The sequence below is a fragment of the Bison bison genome, unplaced genomic scaffold (genome assembly GCF_000754665.1).
Source record: "Bison bison bison isolate TAMUID 2011002044 unplaced genomic scaffold, Bison_UMD1.0 scf7180017864325, whole genome shotgun sequence".
NCBI classification, from domain to species: domain Eukaryota; kingdom Metazoa; phylum Chordata; class Mammalia; order Artiodactyla; family Bovidae; genus Bison; species Bison bison.
This window is the reverse complement of record NW_011494897.1, coordinates 5,421,259-5,434,337: the sequence shown is the minus strand read 5'-3', so window position 1 is coordinate 5,434,337 and position 13,079 is coordinate 5,421,259. Positions and strand designations below refer to the sequence as shown.

At 37.9% G+C, this 13,079-nt stretch overlaps 1 protein-coding gene across 6 annotated transcripts in view; it reads right to left on the bottom strand.

Moving 5' to 3' along the window:
* ESRRG (estrogen-related receptor gamma) overlaps positions 1-13,079 on the bottom strand; it is a 694,862-nt gene that overhangs the window by 159,235 nt on the left and 522,548 nt on the right. For all 6 annotated transcript variants that reach the window (XM_010853291.1, XM_010853288.1, XM_010853289.1 and 3 more), the window contains one exon: positions 8,666-8,782. In XM_010853291.1, the coding sequence (XP_010851593.1) occupies positions 8,666-8,782 (117 nt within the window). The remainder of the gene's footprint in view (positions 1-8,665; positions 8,783-13,079) is intronic.

Below are 13,079 nucleotides of genomic sequence, written 5' to 3'. Positions count from 1 at the left end.
GCACAAGGAAAAAAAAAAAAAAAAAGCCACCATCTGGCAGTGCAGCAACTGTACATGAAATAAGTTTTCATGGCACCTTAAGTATATTCCCAACGGCTTAATGTCAAGACAAAGCTCACGAAAAAGGTGCTCTTTGCTATTGCTTATATTATAACTTGGGAGTTTTGTTTAATACTCTGCATTAATGAGGGAGCTTCTTAGGATAATATTACAACAGAGAGTGCAAGAAATACCAGTGAGGTCAATGCAGTTCTATTAACTGTCATCTAACACAGAAATATTTTCCTTGAATACCATTAAAGCTTTCTCTTTTTCTTTGTTCTGCTTTTTGAAGGCAGTAGGAACCCAAATTTCCCTACCAATAATTTCTGTTTTCGACTTGGCAGCATAATGATGTTAGACTTGGAGAAAAAAAAAAAAATTCACCTTGGCAATGTCTTCTTCAGAGGTTTTTACAAAAGATATTTCACTAGGATAAATTGCACTAAGCAGGTTCTTTAAGTAAGCAAAAACAAATCTGCTTGTTAATAAATGGCCTGAGTAGCTTTTGTATTTTTTAAAGAAAATCTACCTGGAAAGTGCTACAGTCTTTAAAGAACATTTTATTAAAATAGAAGATATGAAACAGAAGGGTAATTAGACAAGTTAGTTGCTCTTTGCTGCTCCTGCTGATAGGGTAAACCCAGAAGACTCTCAGAGTTCCCACTGCCATATATAAATCAAGACACAAGCTGTGGTTGGGGGAAAACAGTTCTGGGATAATTTTTCTTTACATCCTGAGGGTTCCAGACAACTGATCAGAGAAATATAATGGCAGCTAAATGAATAAACATATAATCTGTGCTCGGTCTCATATTTATGTATATATGGACACATACATGATGCCTTCTCTAAACTAAAAAGTAGAAATAGGAAGGATATCCTATGGATTATGATGAGATAGATCAGAATAAACAGGATCTATGGACAATGCATCCTCTACTGTGGAGGAATTCTCTATATTCTATCATTTTTCTCCTACCCAAACATTTCCTAAACACGAGGTCAGTCTTACTAATCTATGAGACAGAGCAAAAGATGAGAGCATTCCACTCTATAGAGACTGGCAACTCTTGATGGGTTTTAAATGATTTGGAAAGTCAAAGGATTTAAGTAGGGCATAGATGGCATGACCCTTTTAAGGTATGGATTGGCCCAAAAGTTCATTCGGGTTTTTTGTAACATCTTATGGAGAAACCCCAGAGAAGGTGATGGCACGCCACTCCAATTCTCTTGCCTGGAAAATTCCATGGATGGAGGAGCCTGGTAGGCTGCAGTCCATGGGATCACTGAGAGTCGGACACGACTGAGTGACTTCACTTTCACTTTTCACTTTCATACATTGGAGAAGGAAATGGCAACCCATTCCAGCGTTCTTGCCTGGAGAATCCCAGGGACAGGGGAGCCTGGTGGGCTGCCGTCTATGGGGTTGCACAGAGTCGGACACAACTGAGGCGACTTGGCGGCGGCAGCATGGAGAAACCCAAATGAACTTTCTGGCCCACCCAATACCAGAGAACCAAGAAATGAAAACAAAAGATTTCATTCTAGATTTTCAAACTTTTTCAGGCTAATTTCTTTCCCAGGGACCTATCTAGATACAGACAGTAACTCATCTTGACCAAAATGAATGGACCTGAATATATTGTTCCATACAATACAGTAACCTTGTCATTCTTCCCTCCACCACTCCTGATACACAACACCTTCTCCAACTCACTATATGCCCAATGTTCCAGCTGCTGAGTTATCTTGTAAAGACATTTCCTAGACGGATCCCCATAGTCATCTGCATTTTCAGTGACCTCATTAAACTCCAGGTGAAAAACCTGGTTTCCCCATTCAGAATCCTAAGGAAAAGTCCCTTCCTTATGAATGCCATTAATACCAGTATCTTGGGCACATATCCCTTGTTAAACCTATAAGTTCTGCTGTTTCCCGAGTGCCAGCACTGTTTCCCATCTTCTCTACCCTTAAATGAATCTTTCAGGTCACAGATGGCCTGCTCTGCTGAGATGCTGGGCAATCGACCCACAGCTGGAGAATGAAAGACCCTTGTTGGGCCAAGGCTGAAACATGCTATGATACAATTACAGGAGGGACCTGGGAATAGGACTTTCATCTCATACCCACTGATCTGCAATGGGACCTTGGGTAAGTTACTAAAACTCTAATCCTTGAGCTCCTCATCTGATTAATGAGAATCTGACATGCAGGGACCCACTTTTCCCAATGAGGTTTTAAGCTGATAATGAAACTGTAATATTCCATGCCCTTTCCACGCTGAGTAACATTTCAAATGCTGATTTCCAGCCACTGCTTTGACTTGATCCTGAACAAGAAGACTCACAGTTCTACCATATCATGTAAATTGTCTACCTGGCATCTTCATGGTATTACAGATTTTTTAAAAGTAGGGGATTATATGGAGCACCTCTATAACAGAAGCTTACTTTATAAAGGCAAATACAGTTACCAATTAAACACATAACTATCATTTGTTGTGTTTTAATGACTCATTTGTTTTTTTCTCCAGAGGAAGTATTTAGAAGACACTTGAAAATTAATATATTAGTATTATGTTCCTATAGACATTGTATCATTTTTTCTTGTCCATGCCATGCAGCATGCAGGTTCTTAGTTATCCTTGAGCAGGGATCAAACCCATGACCCCTGCAATGGAAACATGGAGTCTTAAGCCCTGGACTACTAGGAAAGTTCTGACATTATATTATTTTTAACAAAACTCATAGAAGTTTGGAATGGAAGATGTGAGAAAGAAACTAGCTTAACTGCTCCCCAGCATGTATGGAAATGAAGACAGAATTGAATGGACCGAAAATAACAATGCAAGGTAGTGGAAAAATCAGAATCAAAGGCAGAAACACAGTGTTTTGCCAGATATATGGGAGGAACTCAGTTAATATGGAGCTGTGCTAAAACTTACTTCTCTCCTCAGTTTTTTCCATGATGCTCTGATATCAAAATTACCTCAGTAAAATTTAATGTACCTAAGAGGTTAGTAGAATTCTTATATGTCTTCTTGCACACATTTAAAAACGTGTGTGTTCTGTCCATTTTCTTTGGTAGACAAAGGATTAAATTCTATATTTATAAATAAACAGGCTGAAATTGAGTCCTAGAGGTCATATACCTTGCCCCAGGTCCAAGAGTATACAGAGCCGGGGCCTGAATCTAGGTTCACCTGACCATAAAGTTTGACCAGCAATGATAGCTAACATTGAACTGCTCCTGATTCTGGGCCACTTGCTAATCTGAGCACCTAACCTGCAGTATCTTACTGGATATTTGCAACAACTTTTATTTGCAATAATAAAAGTTTATTTGCAAACTTTTTATTTGCAAATATAATTATTGGCACTACCATTTTTCAGATGACAAAAGTGATGATTAGAAATGTTAAGTAAACTCTTTTTTTTTTTAGGGAAAAGCAAAAAGCATAATCTCTTGTCATGAAATAACCAAACCAGTCTGCCATGTTGCCTGGCTTCATCCGTACTGTGGCATGCAGGCTTGCTTAGCTGAGGAATATAACACTGTACACAAATGTGCATCTCTTGTTTTCACCTACAAGAGTCAAGGAAAAATACTTGAGTTGCCAAGATGAAACCCATCACGCCAATAACGAACAAAAAGCCCTTCTTCAATCTTTGATCAGTGAATTCTATACCTAAATAAAATAATTATTGCTTTCATAAAATGTCTCTGTTTGCCACTGACAGAGGGAAAACTGAACCTGTATGTCCTGCAATACCTTTTAAATAACTAAGGGGGAGAGATCAAAATAAAAATAAATCTTGACCAGATTTATAGGTGCACCTTGATTAGTTCTTGTTTTCTCCTTCAAATAAACAATACCTGAAAAAAATGAAAAGGGAATGTTGAGACCAGATATCTTGTAATAGATGGGTTTTCCCTGACATACAGTATGGTATAATGCTGAAAAAAATAATCCTGGCCCATCATTCCTTAGCGGAACGTAGAACCTAGAAAAGAGAAGGGGATTTTTCAGGATGCAGAAATGGTGCAACTATTTGGATTCAAACAAGCTACTTCTGTTTTTTTTGTAACTGTACTTCTCACAGTTTTGCTTTATTGTTGAATTTTGTCATTTTCACATAACTGTTTCTTTGCTTCCATTGGTAACAATTTTTTGATTCAGAAATTCTAATATTAAAACCAAACATGTGGGACACCCTTGGTGGTCCAGTGGTTACGATTTCACCTTCCAATGCATGGGGTGCAGGTTCCATCCCTGGCTGGTGAGGTAAGATCCCACTCCATATGCTTCATAGCCAAAAAAATCAAAACAAAACAATACTGTAACAGATTCAATGAAAAATTTTAAAATGGCCCACATCCAAAAACAAATCTTAAAAAAAAAAAAAAACAGAACTAAAAAACAAAAAGACAAACATAGTTCATTTGGATAGGATTCTGGTACTAATGAGAAGCCACGTCTTATAAAGAATTTAATCCCATACAGTGTGAAGCAACTGAACTTGTTTACTGATTAAGCCACTCCTTCGTCCCACATCATTAGTAGAAATGCCAGTCAATAAAACCAAGGCTTATTATTTTTAAAAGAATGGAAGTTTCATTTTTCTATAAACCCCTTTTTTAATGAAAATGTCTTCATTTCCCTCAGGCAGCATTTTATCTAAGATGCACTTGGCTAGTTGAATAAAAATATCTGTTAAAGGAAAGAAGGTTCCCATCAAAGCTGTTGAAATCTGATTTCATTTCAGATTCTAGAACTAATGTTGTTTTTTGTTTAAATAGATTTTGTCTGTCAATTTCCAGACCCGCTGTGCCATCAGCCTGTATGGACTGCTGTGGTCAACACGGGGGTTGTAGAGGCAAATTTTATTATGGACTGGTAATTGAATTGAACAGGTTTACATTTGAATAGATTTACTACATCATGATCTCTGACATACTGCATGGGACTGAAATCCCTCTCCATCCATAAAGATATATTTAAGACAGTATCATTCTCTCCAGGCTGAGAAGGTAAGTCTTGAGGCAAGGAGATGGCCCAATATAATCGTGCATTTATATGCAGTGTGTAATACAATATTTCACTGTATTTTTTAAGGACAAAAGAAAAAAGAGTATTCCATATTTACTCATAACCATCCCCTCTTTTCTCTTCGGGGGAGGGGGCTTAGAGATATTTTTCCACCAAAGTGCACACAAGGAAGTAAAGGAAAATAAATTATTTTTTGAGTATATCAGCAATAGCAGCAATTCCCTTGAAAACAGTCCCTCTAAAGGCTTGATAACAGCAACTGAAGAGGTGTGAATTATAGATAAGCACCCATCCCATTTACTTTCACCAACAATGTTTAATTAAACACAGTTCACACCTCTTCAGTCACTCTAACCACCCTTCAAGATTGCGCCTGCCTGAAAACACCATGGGGAAAATTACTTAAGGGAAAATATGTTTTCTACTTCCTCCTTAAACCTGGAAGGACAAATAGGTGAGTACACTGTAGCAGTAAAATCAAACTAATGAAAAAAAATTCTATCTATTGGACATGGAGGCATATCACGATGTACTTTAGTTTTTGAAAAAACAATCCAAATTGAGGAGACACCCATTCAGCGAGAGGGGTGTGGGTTCGATCCCTGGTCGGGAAACTAAGGTCCCACATGCCACGTGGTATGGCCAAAAAGTTTTTTTTAAGTGCTAATTGATACATTACTTTTACAACAGTTTTAAAACACTGATTTGCTTTTGAAAAATAGAGGTTCCTCAACTCCAAACTCAAAAGTTAAGCCTTTTTGAATAAGCATACGTCTCTATAGCTCAACTAGGGGCTTTCCAGATCATAAAGAACCTGCCTCCCAAGGCTGGAGACATAAGAGACATGGGCTTGATCCCTGGATCAGGAAGGTCCCCTGGAGCAGAGCATGGCAACCCACTCCAATATTCTTGCCCGGAGAATCCCATGGACAGAAGAGCCTGGCTGGCTACAGGCTACAGGGATGCAGAGTCAGACACAACTGACATGAATGTGTGCACAGCTCAATTAAGTGGCAACATAAAGATAACAAAGACCAAAAGTGACTATCAATCAATCACTTGTGACACTCTGAAATATGTTTTGTCTGGTACTCTGTTACTGGGTTTAAAGGCAATCACTAAGATAAGGTTTTCCACCACAACAACGTCAGCTATCACCGCTGTTCTAACTCAGAGGAAAACTCTTTGTCCTATGAGTTGGGTTGTTACTGTTAGATTATGTTTTCCTTTGTTAAAATTGCTGTCCTTTTGGCATTTTTCACATAAGCTTCCTCTAGCAACACCATCCATCATTCTCACTGTTGCCTCTCTGGAGCCTAGAATAGTGCCTGGCATATGAGAGCAACTTACTAAATATTTAGGAAATGGATTATAAATGTAAGACATGGTCACTGTGGAAAACTCCTGACAGTGCCAAAGGCTATAGAGCAAAAACAAAAGCATTTCTCATCCTTAATTTTATTCACCAGTATAACACTGTTACCAATCTTTGTGCTTTCTTCCATTTTCCATACACGCATCACCAGTGTGTGCATACTAATATAAATTATCAAAATATAAATTTGTATAAAATTTAAATAGGCATATTTTATATAAAATATATATAATCATTCTAATAGGTAATTTGTTTTCTTCTTTTATTACTGAATAGTTGATTTACAATGTGTTAATTTCAGGTGTACAGCACAGTGATCCCATTATATATATTTATATATATACATATCTTTTTCAGGCTCTTTTCCATTATATGCTATTATGAGATATGATTATAGTTCCCTGTGCTACAGTTCCCTGTCCTTGCTGTTTATCTATTTTATATATAGTAGTATATATCCGTTAATCCCAAACTTCTAATTTATCCCACCCCGCCTTGATTTTCCCTTTGGTAATCATAGATTTCTATGATTGTGAGTCTGTTTCTGTTTTGTAAAAAGTTTATTTTTGCATCATTTTTTTTTCTAGATTCCACATATATATATGTGATATCCTATGATATTTGTCTTTCTCTGATTTACTTCACTTAGTGTGACAATAATCTCTAGGTCCATCCATGTGGCTGCAGGCAATTTGCTTTCTATTTTATTTTTGGCAAAATATCTTCTTCTTTTTCCATAAGGCTTTAAGGATAAAGTTACACACTTGTCTGTTTACAATTTTTCTTCAAGTTGTTCTTAGTTAAGGGAGAAGTTAGTTCTTAGTGAACAAGAGAAAAACAGAGTGAATTCCATGTACCCAAATATTGTCTGATCTACTCATCTTCCAATGATATTGTTCACAGAAAAAAACTTGGAAGAAAAAGCCAGGAAAAATTATGAGATCTGTTGATGCCATAGCTAACTGAAGCTCTGGTTCATTCATGGGAAATAAACACTTGGATCTACTTGGATTTAAAAGTGAAAAAAAATAGGTGATCTCCAGTAACAACAAATCATACAAATTCATAAGGCTGACCCCAGGAATAAGACAGTCTATGACTCAATAAAAACAACACATTTAAATATTTAATTTACCTCATTTTCTTTCAAACTTCAATCACTGTATTTTAATTTTGTTACTGTATAAAATTATCAGTTATTTTAAACATTGGCAAATTTTCTGAAGAGAAAGAAACAGTAAAATCTAAATGTAGTATGTAAAATTCACATCTACAAAAGTACATACATACATGCAAATACATTCAAAATAAACCAAAAATTAAACTGAGGTTTCCCACAGAAAAGAACAATTTTTCTGTCTCTAAGCTTCACTAGACATACTTGAAACATACGAAGATTTCAGGACCTTTAGTATGAGTGAGGGACTTGAATGAATTCTAGAATATAGCTATTTGGGTTCAGCTCCTGTCTCTATGGCTTGTTTGCTGTGTGTACTTAGGCAATTTGTTTAGCACAAAATACATCTTCACTGTTACTGTTTTGTGTTTGTTGCTATTATCCCCAACTGAAAGCAACAATTTTAATAGAACTGTTATAAAGTCTTTATAGTAGAAAATAGTCCCAAAGATAAGATTAGAAAAGAAAAACAAATGCTTTACATCTAAGATTAATTTTTAAGAAAGAAAGACAAAGGTAAATATATGAAATGAAATGATGGATATGTTAATTAGCTTGATTATGGTGATTATTCCACTATACATATATATATAATGAAATACAAATCATATGCTTTAAATATATACAACTTTTATGAATGACACCTCAGTAAAGATGAGGGGCTCTCGCTGTATATGTAGTACTGAGAAGAAAGCAAAACGACAATGACTAAGTAGCCTCTTAGCTGCTCTTCACCCTCTGCTTTCTGCAAGTTGCAAAGATGAAAAGAACCCACACTGCCAACATACCTGTGGGTTTAGCTGCACATCAGACGTGTCCTACCTTGTCCCTCCCTGTCGATGTCAAGCAGGCATGAGGGATCAAGAGCTCAGGCGTACAGAAGGAGCATTCTGCCACCAGATTCAGGGTACTTACTGTGACCCCAGCATTTCCCGGTTTCTCTAACATTTTTGAAATTCCCTGTACATCCCCTCCTCCCATCCCCAACCCAAAGCACAAGGCCACTAGCACCCAGCCTTACCTTCTTTCAGCATGCCCACTTTTAAACACTTCATGAAGCGGCAAGCCTGGCAGGATTTACGTCTGCGCTTCGTGATTTCACATTCATTCGTGGCAGGGCAGCTATATTCTATATTACCTAAAACACAGAGTGTGAAGAAAAGAAGCTGTTAGGTTTGCAAGACCCAGGCAATCTGAGCATCCCCCTGATAATGTCAACTCTGCTACTTCTGCCCTCTTCCCTCAAATAAATGTCAACAGGAATCATGAGGGTGTCGCAAATATCATGAAGCCAGATGCTCAGCTACGACCACTGAAGATGCACTGAATGATGAGTAGCTACAGAGGAGATATACAGTGAAGTTCTTCAAAAAACTGAGCTTAAAATTAGCCTTTAAAACATTATGCTTCTTCCATTCAAGCAAAGCAGCAGTCTCCCAGAATCCTGGGATCAAAAAGAAATTTCCCAGCAGATTATTTCCATAAAAAACACAAACATCAAAACCATATAACTACACCATCCATCCTGGCTTTCTTTTGGCTACTAATCATCTGATGCATCAGGCTTCCTGTCCTTCTGACACGGAACAGTATAAATCTCACTGTGAAATGATCAGCAGGCTAATCTGGAACTGCGCAGTAAGCTCCTTGAGGGCAGGGACTAAAGTTACATAGTTCTCACTTCATCACTTACCAGAGCTTTACAATACAATTTTACTCTTTGGAAAATGTCTACTGATGATGGATGATCACCATCATGACCATCATCATTACCATTATCACCATCACCATCATCATGTTTATTACATTACTTGCATAGTTAATCCCAAACACTCAAACTGCAAGGAAGTGTTAGATACAAAAATAAACAGCTATGACATAATACTTTTAATATGACGGTCTACATCATTTACATTAGTAACAATACATGTGAAATGATAAGGATGTCATCAGAAGAAGATCCAAACTCTAACTTGAAATCTTTCAATTAGGGCCAATGACAGGGTGTGGGAAGCGCTCTGGGGCTGCCTGCAGCTTTGTAGAGAAGCTGCCTTTAAAATAAAGCCTCTTTCCCCTATCAACTCTGTCACATAGTGCTGGAAGGTCCTTCGTTACTTCCTAACCCTTTCCCCTTGTGATTAAGTGCATTAGTATCTCTAATGAAAATGCATTCTGTTTATTGCCCTCTTGGGAAGGGGGAGGTCATCACACCAAATGCATAAATTGTCATCAGAGACAGTCCGAGCATAATTGCAATTTTGCTGCTCCATGTTTGCAATACTCAGGGTCCATCCAAGTCCCCTGAAACATGCACAGATTCTAGTAATTAGCATAGAGTCTGCCTGGGACCACAGCATTGATGAAATATTTCAGAGTTAATCACACTTTGTAAACACTGATTTATATTGACTACCTTTCTCCAGACTGATGTCTCCTCATTAAATATCACATTAGTGGATTGCAGGATTGTAGAAAGACTCAACTACTCAGCAACTGCTAATTCAACAGGAAGTAATACCTAACCACTTTTAAGTACGGAAACCTGGTTAAGGATGCATGACTTCAAAAAAAAAAGGAAAAAAGCCTGTACATTATAACTTGAGATGAGCCTATCAAAACTGACTAAATTAGCATTCTAATTCAGGGCATTTATAATAATAAAAGCAACTACTTTTTAACATAATAGGTTAAATATTAAGAGCAATATTAATTGTATCAACAGAAGCACAACACCACCACCTTCCTCAGAGAAATTACGGTGTTACTATATTACACTCACAGAAAACCAAGGATAAGTCAAAGGAACCAGATTGGCTGGGTCATGGCTGAGAATAAAAGGATTTAGAATCTTAACTTTAAATGAATCATTTTTCACTGTGAGATTCGCTGAAAATTTATTTTGCATCAAGAGTGTTGCTAGTCATTTTCTAGGGGTTAATTAATATTCTACTACCAGATCTGTGCATTCTACATGGCTGTGTGTGTGTGTGTGTGTGTGTGCGCGCGCGCGCGCATGCGCGCGCGCACCTGCTCTCAGTAGTGTCCAACTCTTTGCATCCCCATGGACTGTAGCCCACCAGGCTGCTCTGTCCATGGAATTTTCCAGGCAAGAATACAGGAGTGGGTTGCCATTCCTCCTCCTGGGGATCTTCCCCGTTGGCAGGCAGCTTCTTTACCACTAGCGCCACCTGGGAAACCCATTCTGCATGGCGCTCCTTGTACTTATTTAAAAAGAAACCCAAGCCTCTGCTTTCTTAGGAAGAGCCAAATAATAACTAGCTAGAAAGGGGGAAAAAATGCTTTCCAAACAGCATTTCTTCCCTTTTTTGTTCCAGAGAAGTCAGTATGAATTTTTGTTCACTTTCCAGTATCAAGGCATGACCCCACACCACAGCCCCGCTTTTAACCCACTACTGTTAACTTCTACTGAAATGCCTCATCACACACACACACACACAAAATAATCATATTTCCTTTCAAACCAGTTCCTCTTCCTCTTTGAAAATTACATTCTCATCCCTTGCAACAAGGCCTTTCTGACAGGCCCCTAAGTCAGGCCTGTGTGAGCTCACACCTGGACGATTGCAGTTACCTTCTCGGGCACTTTGCCTCTGTCCTGTCCCCCTCTAATCCACACTGCGTACCACGATCATATTCCTCTGCCTATGATGGCTTTGATCATGTCATTAACCCAACTAAAAAAAAAAAAAATCAATAAGTTCCTATGGCCTCCGGAATAAATATAAAATATTCATCTAGCCAACAAAATCTCTGCTCCCATCTCACTCTCATCTACTTTTCCAGCAACATTACAATGATTACCTTACATGAACTTCCTGATGCACCAATTTGATTTATTCCATTTTTGCTGTGTCCTTCAGGCTTCCCTCTGAGGATGAGCTATCTTTGCCCCTCTTTCCTTCTTAAAATTACTTCCAAGGCTCAGCATTCAACTCACAGTCCATTCCAAGCTTTCATGGAATCTTCAGACCACCCTAGCAGAAAATGATTTCCAGGTTCTCCTACCTTTGTGGGTACTCTCATCACATAATGTGCCAGATTTTTTTTTTTTTTTCACTTTGTCATGTGCATATTACCCATTAGATCATAAGATCCTGGAGAGTATTACTTATGAAGAATAGAAATACTCCACCAAAAAGTAGTATATAAGTAAAATAACACATTTTAAATTATTTTTTGGTGCCTCAGGGTCACTTTGATGAACATTAAATACGATGCTGTCACATGGGTTCACAAGGTCAAGTGAGCTGGGCCGCCCATTAAGAAACAATATGAAGAAATTAGGAAAATCATTCCACAAATGTTTTAAAAAAGTAAAAATCTAGTTAATTTTTCAAAACCTTAAAGAAATACCTTGACAAAAATGGAAATCCATGGCAAAACCACGGGAGCTGCTATCAAGGGGAAAATAAGAAAAATACAAAGGCTTCTGGAGAGTTAATTGTGAAAAAAGAAGAAAAAAAAACCTGTAAGAAGTTTTAAAGGAAATAAAAGTGCATCTTGATATAAATAAGAATAAAAGTAGTATAAAAATACAGATAGATGGCACTAAATGAGTTACTGGGGCTTCCCAGCTGGCGCAGTGGTAAAGAATCTGCCTGCCAATGAGGGAGACTCAAGAGATGTGGGTTCAATCCCTGGGTCTGGAAGATCCCCTGGAGTAGGAGGTGGCAACCCACTCCAGTATTCTTGCCTAGAAATTTCCATGGACAGAGGAGCCTGGTGGGTTACAGTCCACAGGACTGCAAAGAGTCGGGCAGGACTGAGCAACGGAGCATATACATAAATGGGTTATCTAATGCTTATCTCATTATAACACAATTATTTACAGGAAACATTCAAGGATGATTCAATAATACCAACAAAATTTATGGATAACCCTTCTCTCTGAATGACTGTCTAAAGATTTTTAAGATTTCTTCAGAAACAGAAGGGGAATTTTCACATTCTCCACATGAGAGTTTAGATCACATATAAGGAAGAATTCCAGTTTCGTTTCCAAATACTACATTCTATAATTCTTCAGTGACAAAGAGAAACGTTTTAAAGGCAGACGAGTTTTTCATAGGGCCTTAGGATGAGTTCTTCAGGGGAAAGAGTCCTGTCTCATTTATGGCTGAATCCTCACTGCATATGAATGAGCCAACCTTCATGAATCTGTGCAGGGCTGGAAAAGAAAGAGAAAATTCCTACCTCTTAAGGAATCTAGGACCTTACAAAGAAGACAAAAATAAAGATTTGTATGTCAACAAATCACAACACAACTGAGTGTGATGGTTCTAGCTTCAAGTCAGCCCCAGATGCCCGTGTACACACAAACATCCCCACAAGCAGAAATCATGCTTCAGAGACTCAGTGAATTCCTCACATGGGAGCAAATTATTGAAATGTGCTGTCACAAATGAATAAATGAC